We start from the raw sequence: 25,527 nt of genomic DNA on the forward strand, positions 1-25,527 counted from the left end.
TTCATCCATCCACCTACCCATCCATCCATCCATCCATCCACCCATCATTCATCCCCCACCTTTTCACACATCCATCCATACATACATCCTTCATCCATCCACCCTTTCATCCATCCATCCACCCACCTTTTCACACATCCATCCATCCTTCATCCATCCATCCACCCTTTCATCTTTACATCCATCCACCCACCCTTCATCCACCCACCCTTTCATCCATCCATCCACCCACCTTTTCACACATCCATCCATCCTTCATCCATCCATCCACCCTTTCATCTTTACATCCATCCACTCATCATTCATCCACCCACCTTTTCACACATCCATCCATTCATCCTTCATCCATCCATCTACCCTTTCATCTTTACATCCATCCACTCATCATTCATCCACCCACCTTTTCACACATCCATCTATTCATCCTTACATCCACCCATCCATCCTTCATCCTTCCTTCCATCCATCCATCCATCCACCCACCCTTCACCCTTCCATCCACCCATACATCCATCCTTCATCCATCTACCTTTTTGTCCTTCCATCCATACATACATCCTTCATCCATCCACCCTTTCATCCATCCATCCTTCATCCATCCACCTACCCTTTCATCCATCCATCCATCCACCCCCATCCACCCATCATTCATCCCCCACCTTTTCACACATCCATTCATACATACATCCTTCATCCATCCACCCTTTCGTCCATCCATCCACCCACCTTTTCACACATCCATCCATCCTTCATCCATCCATCCACCCACCCTTTCATCTTTACATCCATCCACTCATCATTCATCCACCCACCTTTTCACACATCCATCTATTCATCCTTACATCCACCCATCCATCCTTCATCCTTCCTTCCATCCATCCATCCATCCACACATACATTCATCCTTCATCCACCCACCTTTTCTGTGCCTCTCTCATGGGGGTGGGGTCAGTATCTCTCTGTGTCTTCTTCCTTCTTCCTCTCTCATGGGAGGGCATCTCTGTGCTTCCCTGCTTGGGGGGTGGGGGTGGGGGGGGGGGGGGGGGGGTCAGACAGGCTGTATAAACACCTCATGGTGAAGAACAGTTTCAGGCACATTTCTCCTGCACAGGCGCCAGGTATGTGGGACTTGAACCAATGACTGTAATGTCCTTCTGCTGTTTGCTATGTGTGTTTGTAAAGCGCTCTGATACCTACGGGTTAAGCTAGCGCTATATAAAACGTTAAAAATAAAAATAAACCCCACAGCTAAGTCCATTGATTGAACTCAAAGGGCTACAGCCTCCTCCCCCAGACACCCCCCCCCCCCCCACTCCCCAGCACGTGTAAGTGAGCCCGGCTGAAACAGCTTCGGGACACACAGAAAGGCACACCCGAGTACTTCACAGGTCTTCAGAAGACCTTTATTGTTAATGAGGCGTGAATTAGGCCTCCACGGGGATCACCCGGCCTCAATCAGCCTGACGCCAGGAACTGCTGCACGCTCCAACAGAATCTGCGACCCCCTTCCCAGGACTCCACGACCCCCCTGGGGGTCGCGCCCCACAGATTGAAGACCTCTGCACTAATGTGTGGCTGTTAGTTGCTGGTTCTCACTTCTAAAACAACTCACAAGTACTGCATCAGCAAGAGAAATTTGTGGTATCCAAGAATTGTTTACAAAAGCGATGGAGCTATGGTTCTAAGTCCTACACAAGACGCTGTTTGTTTCAGCAACTCATATTGCCTCAGTTGTAAATTTGAAGAATAGTGAGAACTCTGTCTCTAGCTTCTGATGCATTTCTTTGCCACTTGGAGAATGTCAGTGTGCCTTTTTCTCCATCTGGTTTAATTGAAAGTATGTATGCTTGAGGCATATAAGCTGAAGATCGTACACTATGCATTAGATCGCCACCTGGTGTTGGGCTCGGATGATTGCAGGTTGTTGTCTTCTTGGAGAAGTCTTTGTAGTCACGATATAGGTGACTCCTCCCTTGGACAATACTGCGCATGGGCATCGGCTCCATCCTTAGATTGTTTTTTTCCGCCACTGGGTTCGGATGAATGTTTCTCCGCTCCGGCTAGAAACACTTTTCCAGCAACTTCAAAGCGAAAAACTTCCACAAACTTCCAAAAACTACCTTCGACATTGAAGACAAGGCTCTTCGACAACATAACTTCCATTCCGGTCATCGAAGTGGGCTGTTAGGCCTATCGACGCCATGCGGCCTACACCACATGGAAAGAACTCTGTTCAAGAAATGCCCGAAATGCCAGGCAAAATTCCTGCATAGCGATCAGCACGAGGTTTGCAACCTCTGTCTATCGCCGGACCACAACAAGTCGACCTGCACAGCTTGTGCGTCCTTCCGATCGAAAAAGACCATCCGGGATCGGAGGGCCCGTCGACACGAAATGAGGAGATCAGCCCCAGCGCCGGACAATATCTTCGACGAGGTTCCGCTCGTTCCAGAAGAAGAGGACTCGCCGGATCTCCAGATCATATCAGAGGCAGATGACTCGATTCCATCACGTCAACCTGTGTACCTCTGCCCCTCATACACTGCCCAAACGAAAGGCGAAGGTCAGCACTCCGCCCAAAGGGCCCAGTCGAGACTAAGCACTCCCCCTTAAAGCCCAGACTTCGAGCTCGGCTCCGAGGAAGACAACTACGCCTTCAGGTGCTTCGGCACCGAGCAAACCACATGTGCCGATCCCACCACTTCCAACAGCACCGAGGCCAAAAGACTCTTTGGCACCGAAACTAAAAGACTCTTCGGCACCGAAACTAAAAGACTCTTCGGCACCGAAACCGAAAGACTCTTCGGCACCTTAACAGAAAAACTCTTCGGCACCGAAACCGAAAGAAGCTTCGGCTCCAACGCCGCCGCCGGCTTCTAAAGATAAAGATGGAAAGTCAGCTTCCACTCCGAAGACTGCCGTTCCGGTGACAACACCTGCAAGGCCGGATCCCGAGGTCCCGAAGCCCTCGGACACGACTGTCAAACCGAAAGTACCACCTTCGGCACCAAGAACTTTACCACAGGACACTGTAACACCTCCCAAGGCAAAACGACAAAAACAACTTCTGTCGGAACCGAAAAAATCGTCGCCGAAGAAGGTTGTAGAGGAGAAGGAGGAGGAAGAATTGTTTAGACCAGACCCTAAACAGAAGAAAATCTACATAAATTCAAAGACTGGACATGTCGGTGCTATACCTCTTAAGAAGAGACTATCAGAAACGCCACCTACACCTGTGGTTCCTGCTAAAAAGAAGGACTGTGCAACTTCCCCTATGCACCCTCCCTCTCCTGTATCTCCTTCCTCTCCTATCCCTCCTTACATTTCACCTCAAATCTCTCCTGTAGCCTCTCCTGCATCCCGCATTCACCACAAACTGATGAGGAGTATGACCTAGGTGGTGGGGAGGATCCGAATACAGACCCAAATACATATCCTTTAGATGAGGATGTCTATACCTTTCCACCTCATAATGTGCCTGATATCGGGATCCGCAGTTATACCCATCAAACCCCTCTCCTCTAGAGGACAGCATTGGCTTTAATCACCTCTTACACAGGGCTGCTATCTACCACAATGTTACAATGCACTCTGATGACATTGAGGAGGATTTTCTGTTGGATACTTTTGAGCCATCACACAGATCCACTCACATTCTTCCCATGATCAAAGGAGTCATTAAGCACGCTCCAGAAATATTCAAAGATCCTGTGCGTGCTAGGGTATTTAATCCAAGGATAGGAAAGAAATATAGGCCTGCACCCTCTGACCCAACCTATATTAAGGGACATCCTCCATTAGACTCTTTAGTAGTGTCCAATGCAAGAAAAAGGGCGAATTCACAGACTTCTGGGGAAACGCCCCCACCTGACAAGGAATCCAAAGTTATTGATGCGTCAGGTAAAAGTATTGCTGCACAAGCTACAAATATATGGCACATTGCCAATACACAAGCCCTTCTCTCACGTTATGACAGGGCTTATTACAACCAATTAGAAACACTAATGCAGCACCTCCCAGATCAGTATAAGGATCAGGCAACTGAGCTTATTCAAGAAGGCAAATTAATATCCAATGCCTCAATAAAATGTGCACTAGATGTCGGAGATACAGCTGCTAGAGCTGTAAATACTAGCATGATATTCAGGAGACCTGCATGGCTGGGTATTTCCGGGTTCAAAGAAGAGTTGCAAACCACAATTTTGAACCAGCCCTTTAACCAGAACCAGTTATTCGGTCCAGAAGTAGACACTACACTGGAGAAAATGAAAAAAGACACGGACACGGCATAGTCAATGGGAGCCCTACAGTCCACACAAACTAGAGGTTCCTTTCGTCGCTCCTTTTATGGAGGAGGCTCCAAGCAGACTGGAGCAGACACCGCAACATCTTTCAAAACACAAACACAAACCTCCTCTAATAAGGGATATTTTAGAGGAGGATACAGGGTCAATAATAACAAGGGAAGAGGACGCGGTAACAGCAATCGCTCCTCCTCCACAACTAAACAGTGACTTCCACCGCTGTGGGGGGGGGCGATTAACACAGTTCCTGCCTGTCTGCAACTCCGTAACAACGGACAGGTGGGTGAGACAGATTATCCAACATGGCTACTGCCTAGAACTTACAGCAACCCCCCCAAACATACCACCCAGGCAGCGTCCTATGTCTACAGATCACCTGACTCTGCTTCAACAAGAAGTCCTAGCTCTTCTACAAAAAGATGCTATCCAACTAGTTCCATTAGAGGAACAGGGGACGGGGGTTTACTCGCTGTATTTTCTAATTCCCAAAAAGGACGGCACACTGAGACCAATTCTCGACCTCAGTCCCCTCAACCATTGCATACAATCAGATCATTTTCATATGATCACTCTGCAACAAGTGCTCTCACTGCTGTAACAAGGCGATTTCCTTTCAACACTAGACTTAAAGGACGCCTACTTTCGCATTCCAATACATCCTGCTCACAGGAAGTACCTACGGTTTGTAATACAAGGACAGCACTATCAGTTCAAGGTCCTTCCATTTGGTGTCACAACAGCTCCAAGAGTGTTCACGAAGTGCTTAGCAGTAATAGCAGCACATCTCAGAAGACAACAAATACACGTCTTCCCTTACCTGGGCGATTGGCTCATAAAAGCCAAATCATTCCACCAATGTGTACAACACACTCAGCTGACAATTCAACTGTTGCACGACTTAGGGTTTACGATCAACTACACAAAGTCGCAGCCTTCGCACGTGCATCAGTATCTAGGAGCTACCATAAACACGTCTACAGCTCTAGCGTATCCCAGTCCAGCCAGGATACAGAGCATTCAAGCCCAAGTCTCAACTTTTCAACACCAGCAGTCTCTCCAAGCAAGAGTGTTAATGAGCTTAATAGGCATGATGGCATCTTGCATCTTCATAGTGCCACATGCAAGACTGCAAATGCATCCATTACAAGAGTGTCTAGCACGACAGTGGAATCAGGCTCAAGGTCAGCTCACAGACCTGTTGTTGGTAGACAGCCGTACGCATTGCTCTCTGCAATGGTGGAACACCAAAAACTTGATAAGAGTACGGCCGTTCCTCGAGCCTGTTCCACAAATAGTGCTCACAATAGACGCATCCCTCACAGGATGGGGAGCCCATCTCTTACACCACACGACTCCAGGTCGATGGAACAACCAACAAAAGCTGTTGGATATCAACCATCTAGAGTTGCTAGCAATATTCTTAGCACTCAAAACCTTTCAGCTTCAAGTACAGAACAAAGCTGTCTTAATCCGGACGGACAATAAGACATCAATGTACTATATACAAAAACAGGGGGGGGAAACACTCTCTGCAACTGTCCCAGCTCGCACAGAACATTTGGAGATGGGCCGTTCCTCAAGACATATATCTGTTAGCGGAACACCTTCCAGGAGTTTACAATCAGATAGCGGATCTGTGGAGTCGGCAGTCACAACTGATTCACGAATGGAAACTGCATCCACAAGTTCTTCAACCATTCTTCCAACAGTGAGGGCAACCACACATAGACCTGTTTGCCACCCACAAAAATGCAAAATGCCCAGCCTTCGCCGCCAGATTCCCACACCCAAGGTCAGAGGGCAATGCAATATGGATGAACTGGTCAGGCAGATTTGTGTACGCTTTTCCGCCTCTCCCCCTCATTCCACTAGTGGTGCGCAAGCTCAAACAACAGTCTCTCAAGCTCATTCTAATAGCTCCCACATGGGGACGCCAGCCGTGGTCCACCACGCTATTAGATCTCTCCCTGGTTCCACATAAAAAGTTACAGCTCACAACCTCGATGTTAACACAGAACCATGGAGAATTCAGACACCCAGACCCGAAACAACTGAATTTGTCGATCTGGCTCCTGAAGTCTTAGAGTTTGGTTATCTTAACCTACCACCAGACTGCATGAATATCATTAAAGAGGCGAGAAGACCCACTACTAGAGCGTGTTATACCGCCAAATGGAAAATATTTGCTATATATTGCAAACATAATCACATTGATCCACTGGATGCTTCCATCCAAAATATCATTTGTTACCTGATACATCTACAAAGGTCTAATTTGGCATACTCTTCGATACCCAATCAAAACAAAAATTTTTGGGAGGGTCAAAGGGGTAATGATTTAACGACCTGTCTCCTCATGCCCCTGTACATGAGATAAAACACACAAAAAGAGGAGACCAGGTCTGTAATGGTGTGCTGTCCTGACTGGTGCAAAAAGAATCACACTGATATGCGTGCAAGGAAGTGTGTTGCATTACACAGGGCAAGTAAAGTCCCATCAGACCACCCTCATGGCGGCATATCATCATGTGGGAGACGGGCAATTGCTCCGTCTACTGCCCATACCATCAAGAGGCAGTGCCTGTAGTCACAATTGTGTGCGATCTACAGTTAGAAAAAAGAATGTGCAGTGCTTAAAGAAAAATGTGCATGATTAAAAATGACTACCTAAACTGGAAAATTTTCTTTAAAGCATTAGTGTAGGTGTCAAGATTAAAAACGCGCGCCTAAAATTCAAAAAATGTAAGAGTACATTATGGCGCTGTGCAGTATGGTCGGTCGACTAGTTTCAGCTAGACAGAGAATTGCTCCAGCTTTCATCAGGACCTTGTCAATTAGTAAGCTACTGCAATACAATGTGAAAATTATTATTCAGAAGTGCAACCACATTAGATTCACACAACAGCATGTAGTATCCAGTATACTTAAGGAGGCAGAGACATTAAAACCTCATTATCCGATGTGGGCAGGAAGGGATTCCTCTTCCCAGCTTTCTGTGGGTGAAGACCTCACCTCGCCCGGCAACCGCTCGGGAAATGGAGGCCCCGCTCTCTCCGTCGGTGCCCAACGCTCAAAGTCGAGCGGAAGGGGAGGCCTCCGCCTCCCCTTCCGCTCGACTTTGAGCGTTGGGCACCGACGGAGAGAGCGGGGCCTCCATTTCCCGAGCGGTTGCCGGGCGAGGTGAGGTCTTCACCCACAGAAAGCTGGGAAGAGGAATCCCTTCCTGCCCACATCGGATAATGAGGTTTTAATGTCTCTGCCTCCTTAAGTATACTGGATACTACATGCTGTTGTGTGAATCTAATGTGGTTGCACTTCTGAATAATAATTTTCACATTGTATTGCAGTAGCTTACTAATTGACAAGGTCCTGATGAAAGCTGGAGCAATTCTCTGTCTAGCTGAAACTAGTCGACCGACCATACTGCACAGCGCCATAATGTACTCTTACATTTTTTGAATTTTAGGCGCGCGTTTTTAATCTTGACACCTACACTAATGCTTTAAAGAAAATTTTCCAGTTTAGGTAGTCATTTTTAATCATGCACATTTTTCTTTAAGCACTGCACATTCTTTTTTCTAACTGTAGATCGCACACAATTGTGACTACAGGCACTGCCTCTTGATGGTATGGGCAGTAGACGGAGCAATTGCCCGTCTCCCACATGATGATATGCCGCCATGAGGGTGGTCTGATGGGACTTTACTTGCCCTGTGTAATGCAACACACTTCCTTGCACGCATATCAGTGTGATTCTTTTTGCACCAGTCAGGACAGCACACCATTACAGACCTGGTCTCCTCTTTTTGTGTGTTTTATACTCTTCGATACGCCTACATCTTGCAGCAATTGCAGTCTATTTACAAAACAGACAACACTTGTCTCTGTTTAGGGTACCTGCAATCAAAGCATTTATGGAAGGATTAAAAAGAATAATCCCTCCCAGGCTGCCACCTTCTCCTGTATGGAACCTAAATTTGGTCCTTACGAGACTCATGGGTCCCCTTTTTGAGCCTCTGCATAAATGTGAACTGCAATTTCTCACATGGAAAACTGCTTTCCTAGTTGCCATCACCTCTCTCAAAAGAGTAAGTGAAATACAATGGTTCACTATACAAGAACCATTTTTTCAAATACCTACTAATAAAGTGGTTCTCGGATCTAATCCAACATTTCTTCCAAAGGTTATCCCACCTTTTCATTTAAACCAATCTGTAGAGTTACCTGTGTTTTTCCAAAACCCAGACTCGGTAGCAGAAAGGGCCTTACACACGTTAGATGTTAAAAGAGCTCTGCTATACTACATAGATAGAACTAAATCCTTCAGAAAGACAAAACAATTGTTTGTATCTTTCTCTCCTCCACACAAAGGCAACCCTATCTCTAAGGGCGGGATTTCCAGGTGGATTGTTAAGTTCATACAGATATGCTATCAAAAAGCTAAACACACACTAACAGTTCCTCCTAGGTCACACTCCACTCGCAAGCTAGGAGCCTCTATGGCTTTCTTAGGAAATATACTACTGGAGGACATATGTAAGGCAGCAACATGGTCTACACCACACACCTTCACTAAACACTATTGTGTTGATGTGCAAGCCAAGCAGCAAGCTGCAGTAGGCCAGGCTGTCCTTAGAATATTATTTCAGACTACTGCAATGGATACAGGCGACCACCGCTAGGGGAGACACTGCTGTACAATCGAGTGTACGATCTGCAGCTCATATGCCTCAAACTGAAAATGCTACTTACCATTATGCATCTGTTCTTGGCATGTAGAGCTGCAGATTCGTACACGCCCTCCCACCTCCCCGGACCTGTATCCATTCCAGTTCTCATCTTACTTAGATGCACATGCATGGACATCCTTTTTTTCTTACTGTATCTTTACTAACTCCATCATTTACCATCATGACGAAAAACATTCTACGGATGGAGCTGATGCCCATGCGCAGTATTTTCCAAGGGAAGAGTCACCTATATTGTGACTACAAAGACTTCTCCAAGAAGACGACAACCTGCAATCATCCGAGCCCAACACCAGGTGGCAATCTAATGCTAAGTGTACGAATCTGCAGCTCTACATGCCAAGAACATATGCATACTGGTAAGTAGCATTTTCCTTACCAACTTCTTGGATTTTACTCTAAGCAAATCTCTGGAAGATTTATTACGTTTGGTCTGGTCATTTTATCTATATTTTATCTTCCATCCTTTTCCTGTTCTGCCCAGAGTGAATAACTAAGTAAGGGATCATCATGACTGTCTTTGATTCGGCTAAGTGGGCTTCCATGACTCTAGAATTCAGCCTTTGTTTGTACTCTTGGAAGCTGCCGCTCAGGGAGGTATTTCAGCCACTAAAGGAATTACAGTGAATCATCTGGTTGTTCGGACCCTCTTGCATTATGCTTAGCAGCTGTGAGCGGGATCTGGGGGACTTTTTTAGCCTGAGTAGATTGTAAAGGTAGTCCTCGGTGCTAGATATCCATGTTCGGAAAGGTTGAATAGTTTTTCTCATAGGTGCTAGCAAATAAAAGGAGAACCTCTTGCCAGGTATAGAGGCAGGGAAAATTTCCCACCAGAGCCTTTTTGACAACCTTTTGGGGCTCCAAACATGAGAGCTACTTGATTGTGACTAGTTTTGCATCAGTGTGTTCTAGACCTTGACTTAACACTGAAACATTCTTGCTTGTGCACCATTCTTTCTGCTGGGAAAGTGACACCCATTCTATATGACCCCATTAATTCTGGATTAATTCCTGATAGGGACATTATCCCACTAAGAGGATTTAGCTGTTTTTTCAGTATTTAGCTATGTTTTTTACAGAAAGTTGCCTCTGCGTGCCATCTTCACTCTGATTGCTTTCTCTTCCTTTTATCTGCTTGCTCATCTGTTGAAGGTGTAGGAGTGATTCAGTTGTCTTGACAGTAGTAGGGCATTGATTTTATGTGGCATGATTAAAATGCCTAGAATTGCTGACAAACTTTTTGTGGGATATTCTGATTTTCGGATGAGGGTGACAAAACATGATTTGCAGATAAATCATCTTATATATTGCTGTGTACTATTAGCTACCTCATAGAGAATCTTAATAGCGAATAAGGGACCACTCTGCAAGAGGTAGGGTAGCCATGTCTGCCCTTCGGACAGTGGTGGCTGTCTCGAGCATTTGTGAGGCTGTAACTGGCTTTTGCATTGCATGTTTACTGAGCACTATTGTCTTGGCTCTGACGGGAGAAGTTAATATTATTTCCAAGCAGTAATTCAGCATTTCATGGTTTCTTTTGTTTTTTTCAGACCTTTCTACTGTTGAAGACATTGCTGTGAGACTTTATAGATGAAGATTCTGTGGGAACAGGTGTTCATTAGAACAAGCGTCTAACCCTTGGTAATGCTTTTTCTGATGGATGCTCTCATATTCCTGCAGAATCATCATTGCCCTCCCAGCTCCTATTTTCTGAGGAAATTCTATTTTTAGCTCTGCCATCTTTGGTTATTGTTGTGAATTTGCACTAACATTTTGAACTGACCCTTGTAAAGTTGGATACGTTTGAATGGATGGCTATAGAGAGGGCATTGCCTTTATACAGTTCATTGCTTTCAGATGTGATTCCATAGCACATCTGTAGTTGGTACTGCATTGAAGCCATCTATGCCAGTTGACGGAATTGCTGGTAAAGTTTTGGATACCGAGAAACAAATGCTAGAGTTCAGGAATCTGTGGCAAGATAGTGTAGGTCTGAAAAAATATTTTACAAAGGTAACAACAACTTGTTCTGCTTCTGTTTCACAGGACATTGAATGGGCTCAGCATCTTGGTGTGCTCCATGGATGGATCTGTGGCTTACTTGGACTTTTCACAGGATGAGCTTGGAGATCCTCTGAGTGAAGAAGAAAAGGTACTCTCCATTTCTGGCTCCTGATAGCAGAGGCGTCTGTCTGGTGAAGTGTGGGCAGATATGTGAGCCTCCGTCTGCCCCGCCCTGATAAAACCTGCTCATTGTAACAAAGTGCTGTCTTTTGTTTACTAAGGAAGCCGAAGTGTACCAAATCACTATACATGTTTGAGGCGTACTTCCATCCTCTGAGCAGCTTTGAGTGCCATTGGTTGTGTTGGAGTACAGATTCTCTTGCATTGGGTGCCAGCAAGACGGAGTGGATGTTTTGATGCTCTGAGTAACCATTTGTAGCCATAGTCAGTGCATTGCACAAACCACTCTGTAGCTAGTAAGCACAAATCAGCTTCCCATCTGTATTTGTAGGACCAATAGAGTATTCAGGAGGTTAATCATGCACTATGATTGTAAACATTAACTCTCTGTTATGGCTGCAATCTCCAGGCTTCAACAGCGCCTTGCTTTCAATGTCAACTAATGTCTGCCATTGTATGTTCTGTTCTGTGCTTAGCTGTGGATCATCCCATTTACCATCCAGTTTGTCCTCGTTGTTTCTCACTTACTTCGTGAGATTGACATCATGATGGTCAAGAGGTGCCTTTTATAAATCCCACAGAGGGTTTCTTTGGATAGTTTGTGGTTGTTGGAGCTTTGCATCCTTCAGAGATGGCACTTCAGGTGGGTGTTTCTCCTCCGTGGAGTCTGCGTGCGATTGCACAAACAGGGAAGTCACTTACCCAATTTACCTCTTGATGTGTGGCACAAAACACAGCAGATGGGTTTTATTGGACTTGTCTGGTATATACTATGATTGTTGACTGTAGAGTTGTTTCTGACATCAAGAACAGATTGCATTTCTATTGTTCATGCAAAACATCAATGTGCCACATGGTGATGGTACTGTACTAAATGAGGAGTGTTGTGAAATAGGTACGGCTTCAGAGTTAGATTTTTGTGTCTTTCACAAAATGTAGGTGGCATGTGCAGACATGCACTTAATGGCTCCTCGTAGCAGTAGCAAAGGTGTGGAGAGGTTAGCTGCAACCTAGCTTGGGTATAATTGACTTCCAAACATGATGTGAGTGGTGAGGCTCCTCCTGTTATTTTATTTATTTGTTTTTGTTTTACTTTCCATTTACATAGAACACCATCCATCAGACAACGTACGGCAAAAGCCTGGCAATAACCACAGAGGCTCAGCTGTCAACCACCATCATTGAAAACCCAGAGATGCTCAAGTACCAGCAGCGGCAGCAGCAGCAAAAGATTGAAGAGAGAAATGCAGCTATCAGGGAAGCTTCTACCCCCAAGGTGACCAATATCGTGAATGGTGAAAGCCTTGATGACATTAGGAAGGTAAGAGCTCTTCTGGAATCTGTGCAAAGGGCCACCACTGCTGGAGGACATTGTAGACTTCTGTACACTGCATGTATGCATATGTTAATCTGTTATCATGTGCTGGGTGAAAAATGTCTGACGCTGAATAGAGCACTGGCTGCTCTTTTAAGGCAAGAGACCGTTATGGCTACTGGAAGATCAAAATACAGTTCCCATTATATATTTTGGCCATAGATTGGAGACCAATGCTTTTGCAGTCCCTTTGCTTTTCCAACTAATTGCAGTCAGTGGGGCTCAAATTCATACTGTCCTCTGACAATCCAACTGACTCCAACATGACAATGTGCAGAGTAAATACTGTCTTGGCCCTTGCGGGTGAGTTTATTGCTGAGAAAGTGATGATTTCTTGCAATAGTAGCTGGCCCTTTCCATGTAGACAGTAAATAGGAACAGAACAGACCCGGCAGCATGAGCTTCCTTGAAATGCCCTTGCATGGGACCTTAATTCTGTTCTGTTCTGGCAGGCAGTGGCATCACTCTGCGTCCGCCATCTTTAAGAACTGCCAACATGGTTACCAACTGATGAGCCACTCTACCTTTCAGTAAGCTGCATAGTTTTTAGGTTTTGAACCTATAATCTGACAATAAATACCAGTTTAGTAAAATAAACTGGACATTAATACTTGCACCACAGCGGTGTACACATGCAACAAATCAAACTGTTCTCTTTTAGACTGCTACATGTTCTTCCTTGTAGAATCTTCTGAAGAAGCAGGTGGAGACGCGGACACCTGATGGTCGAAGAAGGATCACGCCTCTCTGCATCGCTCAATTGGACACTGGGTAAGCTGGTGAAATCTGGTGCTGCTTTTGGTGTTTTTGTGGCCTCACATCAGCCTGAGCCTCTGTGTCAAAACACACTCACTTTGAAGAGAAAATCTATTGTAGAGTTACATGCTGTATCTTTTACTGTAGGTGGTGGATTTAAAATTAGTGTAGGGACAGAAGCTACGACTTGTCAACTGGAGAGCATGGTTGAAGCACCTGAATGAATTTTCCCCTAAATGAACAGGATTCACATAATGTGCTTATGTTGTATAGTAACCTCTTTTACAACAACAACAAATATTTGAACTGATGAATCGTGTGTTCCCACTTTTGGTACCCATGGTAATTCAATCACCATATGATTGCAAACCGCTTGAAATCCATATGGTAAAGACTACTAAAATTGATTCAGCAAGTTAAGGGCAAGTTGGCTTAGCTTCTTGGCTTAGTTTCCAGGCAAACCTCTGAGTGAGTAATCTTGAATTTAAAATAAATCTCTATGACTGACAAAATGGCAGGGTTAGGAGGTCTTCTTTGGGACTGCTATCTCACTGTTGTCCCTAGATTTTCTTGGAGTGGTCTTATAGTGGAGGGCTTGAGATCTGCCAATCTATACCAGTCTGCCTATTCAATACCAGTCACCCAACTTTTAAGAGTTGGGTGACTGGTATTGAAGAAAACATATTGAGTGTTAGTATTCAATAAAAAATAGGCTAGATCTCAGCACCCAATTAAACCACGCCAAAGGTGTTGGGAGACTTAAGTCCTACACCCTTCCATCCCCCTAAGAAAAGAACAAAGTCTGCCAGTACGTCTACATCTGCCAAAAGGAGGAAGAGATTAAACCCTACAGTGATATAACTGCAAAGTAGGAGGAGATTAAACCCTGCAGCAATGGTAACTTTAACGGAGGAGGAGATTAAACCTTGCAACAAAGGTAATTTCACTTGTTCATATTAGATAAGCACCCTAACAAAACCTACAGGAATCAAGGAGGCGATATTGAAAATAACAACAGCACCATCCCTCTACCCAGGAACACTGAGAACCAGACAGTGGCAGATAAAGACCTGCATGATCTTACCACCCGCAGAAACTAAAAAAAGGCATTGGCAGAATGAGACTTGCACCATCCACCTACACAGAGGAACCAAGAAGGATGTTGTGACATAATCAAGCATGTCTCCATCTATAAGTACTAAGGATGTGTAAGTGCCTGAATGAGTTCTGCACAATTTCACCATCCATGAACAACAGAGAGGAGAAAGTAACAGAATAAAGGCTCTATAATCTTGCTACCCAGAGCAACTAATGTAGAGTCAGTGACACCGTGAGAACTGCACCATTTCACTAACCACAGGAACTGAGGAGGAAACAGTGACAGTATGAGAACTGCACCAGCTCACTAACCATAGGAGGAAACAATGACAGAATAAGAATTGCATCATCTCGCTTCCCACAGGAACGGAGGAGGCAGTATTGAGAGAATATGGCCTGCATCATTCTATTACCCACAAAGAACCAAAGAGAAAGAAGCAATAGAATGTGATATGCACCATTTCACTGCTCACAGGAACCGAGGAGGAGTCGGTGACAGAATGAGAACTACCTTAATAGTCAGAGCCTTCTATCATGGTACTATTAAATGTTAACACTTTCCTGTATGTAAATGCTATATTCCTCCAGGCTTGACATGCATTCAAGTATGAAACTCTTATTCAAACTTGCATTCCCCTTATCTCGGCTGGTTTCTCCCATGTGTTGCATCCTTGGTACTCCTCAAAAAACCCACTCATTATTTATTCTTCTCTATATTTCGGAGTTAAAAATATTATAGTCCAATCTGTTACATTTGTATTTCAATATTTAGCGATACTTAGTGATGCAAATTTGGGGGAAGCAGAAACCTTTATAGGGAGGAGGTGGTCTGCACAGTGAAATTACTAAGTTAATTGTGATAAATTGACCCCCTTGAGAAGCTATTTTTGTATGCTCAAAATGCAGTCTGGGTACAGGGGGAATTCATGACTTTGCATCTTTACATATGGATAAATAGGTAAAACAATAAATGAGCTTTTCAGCAACATATGAGTAGTAATTGATTAAATTAGGGTTTAACAACTCTCAGTATACTTGAAGAGTACCCATGGTACAAATCACGATATGCACCATGAGAAAGACTAAGCCATCTTACCGCAAAGTTGAAGTGAAACAGCGTCAGTGAAAGAAAAAATATGTCCCCACCATCTCATCATACAAAGGAGAAGTCAGTGACAGAATGTGACGTCTGCTATCTCACAACTCACAGGAATCAAGGAGGAGTCAGTGAAGGAATGTGAGCTCTACCATCTCACCACCCACAAGTTCCATAGGAGTAAGTGTCAGAATGTGACCTCTATTATCTCTACCCTCTATTATCTCGCCACCCACATGAACTAGCTTCATTTTCTCACTACCCACAGAAACCATGGAGGAGTCAGTGACAGAATGTGACCGCCATTATCTCATCACCCACAGGAACCAAGGAGGAGTCGGTAATGGAATTGACCTCTAGCATCTCACCACTAACAGGAACGAAGAAGGCGTCAGTAACAGAATGTGACCACCACCATATCACCACCCACAGGAACCAAGGAGGAGTAAGTGACAGAATGTCACCTCCACTATCTCTCCCCCCACAGGAACCAAGAAACAGTCCGTGACAGAATGTGACCTCTATTATCTCATCCCCTACAGGAACCAAGGAGGAGCCAGTGACAGAATGTGACCCCTACCATCTCACCGCTCACAGGAACCAAAGAGGAGTCTGTGACAGAATATGACCTTCATTATCTCACCACACACAGGAACCAAGGAGGAGTTGGTAATGGAATTGACCTCTAGCATCTCACCACTAACAGGAACGAAGAAGGCTTCAGTAACAGAATGTAACCCCTACCATCTCACCACCCACAAGAACCAAGGAGAGGTCAATGACAGAATGTGACCTCTATTATCTTATCACCCACAGGAACCATGGAGAAGTCAGTGACAGAATGTGACCTCCACCATCTCTCTAACCACAGGAACCAAAGAGGAGTCCGTGACAGAATGTGACCTCCATTATTTCACCACCCACAAGAACCAAGAAGGAGTCAGTGACAGAATGTGACCCCTACCATCTCACCACCCACAAGAACCAAGGAGGAGTCAGTGATAGAATGTGACCCCTACCATCTCACCGCTCAGAGGAACCAAAGAGGAGTCTGTGACTGAATATGACCTCCATTATCTCACCACACACAGGATCCAAGGAGGAGTCGGTGACATAATGTGGCCTCCACCTTCTCACTACCCACAGGAACCAAAGAGGAGTCTGTGACAGAATGTAACCCCTACAATCTCACCACCCACAAGAACCAAGGAGAGGTCAGTGACAGAATGTGACCTCTATTATTTCATCACCCACAGGAACCATGGAGAAGTCAGTGACAGAATGTGACCTCCACCATCTCACTAACCACAGGAACCAAAGAGGAGTCCGTGACAGAATGTGACCTCCATTATTTCACCACCCACAAGAACCAAGAAGGAGTCAGTGACAGAATGTGACCCCTACCATCTCACCACCCAGAAGAACCAAGAGGGAGTTAGTTACAGAATGTGACCCCTACCATCTCACCACCTACAAGAACCAAGGAGGAGTTAGTTACAGAATGTAACCCCTACAATCTCACCACCAAAAGAACCAAGGGGAGGTCAGTGACAGAATGTGACCTCTATTATTTCATCGCCCACAGGAACCATGGAGAAGTCAGTAACAGAATGTGACCTCCACCATCTCACTAACCACAGGAACCAAAGAGGAGTCTGTGACAGAATATGACCTCCACCATCTCACTAACCACAGGAACCAAAGAGGAGTCCGTGACAGAATGTGACCTCCACCATCTCACTAACCACAGGAACCAAAGAGGAGTCTGTGACAGAATATGACCCCTACCATCTCACCACCCACAAGAACCAAGGAGGAGTCAGTGACAGAATGTGACCCCTACCATCTCGACACTCACAAGAACCAAGGGGGAGTCAGTGACAGAATGTGACTTCTACCATCTCACCACCCACAAGAACCAAGAAGGCATTGGTAACAGGATGTGACCGCCACCATCTCACCACCCACAGGAACCAAAGAGCAGTTGGTGACGGAATGTGACCTCCACCATGCCCAACCCACAGAAACCAAAGAGGTGAAATTGATAGAATGTGATCTTCACCATCCCATAACCCAAAGGAACCGTCTGAGACAAGATGGGAGCTCCACTTTCTCACCACCCACAGGAACCAAGAAGAAGTCAGTGACAAAATGAGATCTCCACTATCTCACCAAAAGAGGAGGTAGTTGAAGAATAAGACTTGCATTCTGCGATGGAATACATGATCACAGTGACAGACCGAACCCTGCACTATCTCACTACCTGTAATCACCGAAGTGGAGACTACAGCAGTATAAAGGATTGTACCATCTCGTCATTTGCAGAAACTGAGGGCAAGGAGTTGGCAGTGGTAGAGTAAGAGTCACAACATCTCATCACCTACAGAAATGAGGAGGGGGGAATGGCAGAATAAAAGTGGCACTTTCTCACGCTCCCCAAGTACAGCAAGTAGGGGGGAATGAAGGAATTAGACCTTGCTGTTAAATGTTACTGTAATGCCTGTTGGTGTGCAGGTGGGGGAGGATTTGCTGTCTATACAACTGGTGGCCGTAGGCTTTATTCATACTTTTTGTTCACACTTGTTTTAATCCAAACAGCTACAAAACTATTTTTTGTTTCTTTGTTCCAGTGACTTTTCCACAGCCTTCTTCAACAGCATCCCAATATCTGGGTCACTTGCCAGCTCCATGTTGTCCTCTCAGAGCAATCAGCAGCTAATGTCTATAGACTCCACGGTAACAAACTCTTTCAGCACTACCAAACTCCCTCTACAACCAGTGGTGAGCACCATAAAGTCAGCAGATGACAAGGCAAACAAAGACAGGTCAGTGCATGGGACTGGGGCTGCTTGATTTTGACATATTGAGGCCTTGAAGTGAATGCTCCAGTGTTATATAAGCTATGATGAGAAGGACATTAGGATATTACCAAGGTGTCATTTTGTCGGTGGTTCTGATGCCGCTCATGACACCCAGGTTTGAGGAACGCACCTCTGTTTTTCTCAGCTTAGCACCATTCAGTGTTAAATGTATGGTGGCTGTGTAGGAGACAGTTGCAAAAACCACAGTTGATGGACAGAATGCAGAACAATGTCATACATTCACCCCAGTACAGAGATCTGGGCCTAAATCCATCGTTTTATTGCACTCCACACCACCCCAGTTCAGACATGGCCATATGCAAATCAGCCTTGACCCTACAGTCCAGCTCGAACTGCCAAGCCATGTCTTTCCTGGACCGGAATCAAGCATCCTATGACCGGTTTCTGGCTATCAGCCGTCTTCAGCCAGGATAGCTTGACTCCAGTGGTGTGGAGAGCATGGGACTCACGTCTGAGCATACCCATCCCACTCCACACCACCCCAATTCAGACATGGGCAGGGAAGGCATGGCTTGGCAGTTCGGGCTGGACTGTTCCCATGAGGCACAGGGTCAGACTGATTTGCATATGGCCATGTCTGAATAGATCCTATATACATCAAGGGCCAGCTACCCCTAGACTCCCTAGTGGTATCCAACGCACGTAAACGGGCTAATTCCCAAACTACCGGAGAGGCTGCTCCTCCGGACAAAGAGTCAAAGATCTTTGAGGCATCAGGCCAAAGAGTAGCAGCTCAAGCAGCAAACTCATGGAGAATTGCCAATACACAGGCCTTGCTGGCCAGATATGACAGGGCACACTACGACAGCTTAGAAGAAATTCTCCAGAACTTACCTGATCCTTACAAACATCAGGCAGATGAACTTATACAGGAGGGAAAGCTCATCACCAATGCCTCAATTAAATGTGCCCTAGACGCGGCGGATGGTTCAATCCACAATTCTTTAATCAGCCCATCAACCCAGACTTTTTATTTGGTCCAGCAGTTGACTCAATTCTGGACAAAATGAAAAAGGATGCGGAAACAGCAAAGTCCATGGGAGCTCTCCAGTCCCAGCAACACCGGTGCTCCTTTCGTCGCTCCAATTATAGAGGAGGAGCGCGAAGTAATACATCACAGCAATCCTCCAGCTACAAAAGTAACACGCAATCCACATACAACAAAAACACAAACAGGGGTGGATACAGAGGCAATAACACCAAAGGAAGGGATCATGGAGGAAATGCAAATAGATCCTCCACTAACACCAAACAGTGACTTCTTGGCACTACCCCCAGACCATATAACACCGGTCGGGGGAAGACTACAACGATTTCTGCCAATCTGGTTAAATATCACAACAGACAAGTGAGTCAGGCAAATTATCCAACATGGCTATTGCCTAGAACTCACCTCAACCCCACCCAACATACCACCCGTGCACCGTCCAATGTCACAGGAACATATAACACTACTGCAGCAAGAGGTCTTCAGTATGCTGCAAAAAGGGGGCCATAGAACCAGTCCCACTACAACATCAAGGAACAGGAGTATACTCCCTATACTTCCTGATTCCAAAGAAGGACGGGTGTCTCAGACCAATATTGGACCTCAGGCCCCTCAACCTGTACATTTTATCGGAGCATTTTCATATGCTCACTCTTCAACAAGTGTTACCATTGCTTCGCCAGGGAGACTTCCTGGCAACTCTAGACCTCAAGGACGCATACTTTCTTATACCAATACACCCTGCTCACAGAAAGTATCTCAGGTTCACCATTCAAGGACAGCACTACCAGTTCAAAGTCCTACCATTTGGTGTCACAACAGCTCCACGAGTCTTCACCAAATGTCTAGCTACAGTGGCGGCACATCTCAGAAGGCAACACATCCATGTGTACCCATATCTGGACGATTGGCTAATACACCCGCCATCAGCCCAGCAGTGTGCCAACCACATGTCAAAAACCATCTATCTCCTGCACAGTTTAGGATTCTCGCTAAACTACCCAAAATCACATCTGCAACCCTCCCATGTACAACAATACCTGGGAGCAACTATAGATACACTGGCAGCAAAAGCATATCCCAACGCAGCACGGATCAACAGCATGCAAGCATTGATCCAAAAATTCAGGCCCCAACACTCAGTACCAGCTCGAGTGTTTATGCAATTAATAGGCATGATGGCCTCGTGCATATTCATAGTCCCTCATGCCAGACTACACATGCGTCCGCTCCAAGAGTGCCTAGCAAGGCAGTGGAACCAGGCTCAAGGGCAATTACGGGACCTAGTGTTGGTGACCAGTCGGGCATACAACTCTCTGCATTGGTGGAATCCACAAAACCTTTGCAAAGGACGACTGTTCCAAGAGCCTGTCCCACAAATAGTGTTGACCGCGGACGCATCCCTACTAGGATGGGGAGCCCATGTCCTACACTACACAGTACAGGGACTCTGGACTGTACAACAAAAGAAGATGCACATCAACCTTCTAGAGCTGATGGCTATCTTTCTAGCTCTAAAAGCGTTCAAGACACTTATGCAACAAAACCATGTTGATCCAGACGGACAACATCACAGCTATGTATTACATTAAAAAACGGGGAGGAACACACTCACCACAGCTGTCACACCTAGATCAAGCAATGTGGAAGTGGGCCATTCAAAGGAACATGTTTCTTATGGCAGAGCACCTCCCAGGCAAGGACAATCAAGTAGCCGACCTGCTCAGCAGGCACAGTCACCAAATGCACGAATGGGAGATTCACCCCACAGTGCTCCAACCATTCTTCCGGAAGTGGGGACACCCGGAAATAGATCTGTTTGCCACAAGTGAAAACGCAAAATGCCAGTACTTTGCCGCCAGGTTCCCACATCCGCAATCGCAGGGCAATGCAATATGGATGAACTGGTCAGGCAAATTTGCGTACGCTTTTCCTCCAGCTCCATTAATACCGCTGGTGGCACGCAAATTGCGCCAACAATTGCTGACACTGATCCTAGTTGCTCCCACATGGGCGAGGCAGCCATGGTACACAACGTTCCTAGAACTGTTGGTGGTGCCCCATCAAAGACTGCGACTCACGCCCAATCTTCTAACTCAGAGCCATGGAGAAATCCAACACCCAGACCCGCAAAAGCTGAACCTGGCAATATGGCTCCTGAAATCCTAGAATTTGCATACCTGAACTTGCCGACAGACTGCATGAATATTATCAAAGAGGCTAGAAAACCACTACCAGAGCATGTTATGCAGCAAAGTGGAAACGTTTCGTCATTTTCTGTCGTAACAACGATATTAACCCACTTGATGCTTCAACTCAAAACATCATTTGCTATCTCTTGCACCTACAACGCTGCAATTTAGCCTATTCATCCATCAGGATACATTTAGCTGCGTTAGCAGCATATCTTCAAAACAGGCAACACCTTTCACTATTTAGGGTGCCAGCAATTAATGCGTTTATGGAAGGACTCAAACGTGTAATTCCTCCAAGACACCCACCTTCTCCAGTCTGAAATCTGAACATTGTTTTAACCAGACTTATGGGACCACCTTTTGAACCTTTTGAACCACTACAATTTCTTACTTGGAAGGTGGCTTTCCTCATTGCCATTACTTCGCTTCGAAGAGTTAGCGAGCTGCAAGCCCTAACTATTCAAGAGCCATTCATTCAAATACATGCAAATAGAGTAGTTCTCAGAACAAACCCTAAATTCATGCCAAAGGTGGTATCCCATTTCCATATAACTCAAACGATCGAACTGCCAGTGTTCTTTCAAAATCCACAAACAGTAGCTGAAAGGGCCTTGTATACTCTAGATGTCAAGAGAGCTCTGCTATACTATATAGACAGAACTAAGGCATTTCGAAAAACAAAACAGTTGTTTGTTGCTTTCTCACCACAACACAAAGGCAACCCTATTTCAAAATCCGGTATAGCCAGATGGATCGTTAAGTGCATCCAAATATGTTAATTAAAAGCAAAACGCACCTTAACAGTTCCTAAGAGGGCGCATTCCACATGCAAGCTAGGGGCATCCATGGCTTTCCTGGGTAATATTCCTTTACACAAAATTTGTAAAGCAGCCACATGGACAACAACACATACATTTACAAAACACTATTGTGTAGATGTACATTCAAAACAGCAAGCTGCTGTAGGACAGGCTGTTCTCAAAACTCTTTTTCAGACTGCTGCAGCTGAAACAGGTAGCCACCGCTAAGGGAGATACTGCTATACATTCTATGCACAGATATGAATTCAGCAGCCCACATGCCTCGAACGGAATATGCTACTTACCAGTATGCATCTGTTCTTGGCATGTAGGGCTGCTGACATTCATATCGCCCACCCACCTCCCCGGTGCCTGTCGCAGCTGCAGCATTCACTCTTTGCATGGACATCTCTTACTGTACTATACTCCATCTCTGCCACAATGGCGAAAACAATCTGAGGATGGAGAGGATGCCCATGCGCACTGTAGTCCGAAGGAGGAGCCACCTATCTCGTGATACTTCGAAGACTCTTCCAGGACAACAATGTGCAATCATCCGGACCCAACACTAGGCGGCGATCTATGCACAGATATGAATGTCAGCAGCCCTGCATGCCAAGAACAGATGCATACTGGTAAGTAGCATATTCCACCCTCCCTCCCTGGGCCCCATGCGGGGGACTTAAAGCAACCAGCGCCCAGCCCTGAACAAAATGCGAAAAACTTGAGCTATTTTTGCTGTGATCTCTCAGGACTCCCATCCCCCAGTGCCACTAAAATTACAAAACAGGAGGGAGATCGCACAGCCCATCATCCATGAGCCATTAATGGCTCCGGGGACTCCATTCTCAGGCCGGCTCACATACTCTGTCCCGGGAAGCCCAGTCACACAGCCCCCTTCCCTTTGAAAAGGGGCCCTGGGGATAGTGGTCCCCAGGGCATAAATGGTCTCAGTGAGGGGGGCTACGTGCCGCCCTCCTTTTTAAAGTACTTGAGGCCCTGGTGGATGGGACCCCAAGGGCCTAATGAGGTTCAGGTAAAGTTGTGGGCCATGTGGCCCCTGTCCCCTTTAAAATAGCATGGAAACAAAAAAGGAATGGGTTGGGAACAGAGCCCCTCGTGACATCAGGCTTACCCTATCTCCACCAGACCAGGACCCCATTGAGGGTAGAAAGAACACTTGACACCAACGCAAATATAAACAAAAATAATCAAAGGAACTGGTGGGTAGTCAGTCTATCCTGCCATCAATCTGCACCCACACTGTAGCCAAAGACAGTCTTTCTGTCCCCGAAACCCAGAGCCTGAATGCTGCAGCCATCCTCATTTGATTTCTTTGGGCATAGGTTTACATATTGATTGGCCAAGAAGGGGTACATACCCAAGATAGACTCTTGGTTGCCTGGAAATGGAGGGTGAGCTCAATGCCAAAGTTGTCAAGACCCACACTCCATTCTGTTTCTTGTTTTTTTCCATGATGGACTGATGATCTTTCTGCTTCCCCCTGCACTGGGCTGAGCAGATCCTAGGTAAATGCCTTAGTCTGCCTGTGAGGTGGCATGAAGCCCACAAGACCACCAGGGTGAATTTTTTTTTTAAAGTATGAGTGGTGAATGTCTTGCCAGTGGTGCGGTGTTTGGGATGTCTGTTTGTTCATTAAAAGTATCAGGCAGAATAATTTATCTCATCTGTTCAGCACTGTTTTTGATGTCATCCCCCTCAATGTTTACTTTCACTGTGACTCCCTCTATCTTGCTTTTGTTTTTCTACAGCACAAACACTACCTCAGCGACCGTCCCTATTGCACCATCTTCCCTTTTAACATCCTCAGCCAAAATTGAGCCGATGAAAGCACTTGATTCACGATTCACGGAGCGCTCTAAAGCCACCTCAGGGACTTCTGGTATCATTCACATAAGCCCGGCTGCTATGGACAGGTATGGATCAGTGAGCAGGTGAGAACTGCCAACAGTCATTCAGTTGTTTTAGTTATTTAATAGATATAGCATTAAAGTACATACAAATGTTGAAAGAACATGAGCGTAAAAGCAGAAGAATTCACTTCATCGATGCTCAATAATTTCAGAAGACTATCCTGTTTTTTTTAGGTTTTTTTTTTTTTAACTGTTTATGAACCCAAGAATTGAATTCGCTTATTAACCCTTTCACTGCTGGGTGTTTGCACACCTCTGTGCCAGAGATTTTTTTAAAAACACAAAATGTCATAATGTTTTCCTACCACCTGTCCCTATTTGGTCTCTTTGATCACTTCTACAAACTATATGTTGTTTTTCTGCACATTTCAGGCTATGTATTGGTGCAAACATTGCATCAATATTTGTTTGTGGCCCGAAGATATAATGACAAATTTAGAGATATTTTAATATTTTGTAAAAAAAATTGCTCAATATTTTGATGCATTTTTCAAACGGACAAGGATACAGCCTGGAATGGTAACCAATGAGATGTTCCACTAAATGTCTGGAGTTTTGCAATCCAAAATTTATGTAGGTTTTCCTACGTAATGTAGACTGCATAATCAATTATGTAATTAATATTCAAGCAGATCACAAAAATTGTGGTGGAGTCACTTTTTATTATATGACAGATATCAAACTCAGGCAAGCATAAATCTATAAATTTTCTAATTCAGTATGGCCTAAAGAATTTGTTGGTGCAAGCCGGACCTCCCTTGCCCTGACCGGCTGGCCAGTAGAGCACTCTGAAGATGATGTTTCCAAACATTGTAATTCTCTTCAGGAACAAATGTTTTCAATACTTTATAATTCCCTACAAGGCTCCCTTGAACAAGAACATTTCCCAGCCATGACTTTACCGTAATCTTTTTTTCTGCTTGGTCCCCTGAGTGTGGTGGTGCCAGACATGTATGGGTTTTCTGTTGGTTCAGGGCGTGCATAGGAGATAAACTGAGTGCTGTTCATTTTGGAAACTTGGAAAGCAGCTACAAGCAAAATGACGGTCAAAGGTAGTTTGCTTTCACACCCCCTAAAGAGTGGCCAAGTTCTTTTGGCTGGAGTGGTCATCCTAATTCCAAAAACCACTCAAACCATTGTGCTAGCCTATCTGGGTCCAGAATATTG

General features: G+C 45.3%; 1 protein-coding gene across 2 annotated transcripts in view; it reads left to right on the forward strand.

The window, feature by feature from the left end:
- HIRA (histone cell cycle regulator) overlaps positions 1 to 25,527 on the forward strand; it is a 436,977-nt gene that overhangs the window by 257,896 nt on the left and 153,554 nt on the right. Inside the window, exons 11-15 of one of the 2 annotated variants that reach the window (XM_086942648.1) lie at positions 11,099 to 11,204; positions 12,345 to 12,557; positions 13,297 to 13,382; positions 18,192 to 18,386; positions 24,199 to 24,381. In XM_086942648.1, the coding sequence (XP_086798774.1) occupies positions 11,099 to 11,204; positions 12,345 to 12,557; positions 13,297 to 13,382; positions 18,192 to 18,386; positions 24,199 to 24,381 (783 nt within the window). The remainder of the gene's footprint in view (positions 1 to 11,098; positions 11,205 to 12,344; positions 12,558 to 13,296; positions 13,383 to 18,191; positions 18,387 to 24,198; positions 24,382 to 25,527) is intronic. The other variant, XM_086942649.1, reaches the window with a different exon arrangement.

The sequence above is a fragment of the Lissotriton vulgaris genome, chromosome 11, assembly GCF_964263255.1.
Source record: "Lissotriton vulgaris chromosome 11, aLisVul1.2, whole genome shotgun sequence".
In the NCBI taxonomy this organism is placed as follows: Eukaryota; Metazoa; Chordata; class Amphibia; order Caudata; family Salamandridae; genus Lissotriton; species Lissotriton vulgaris.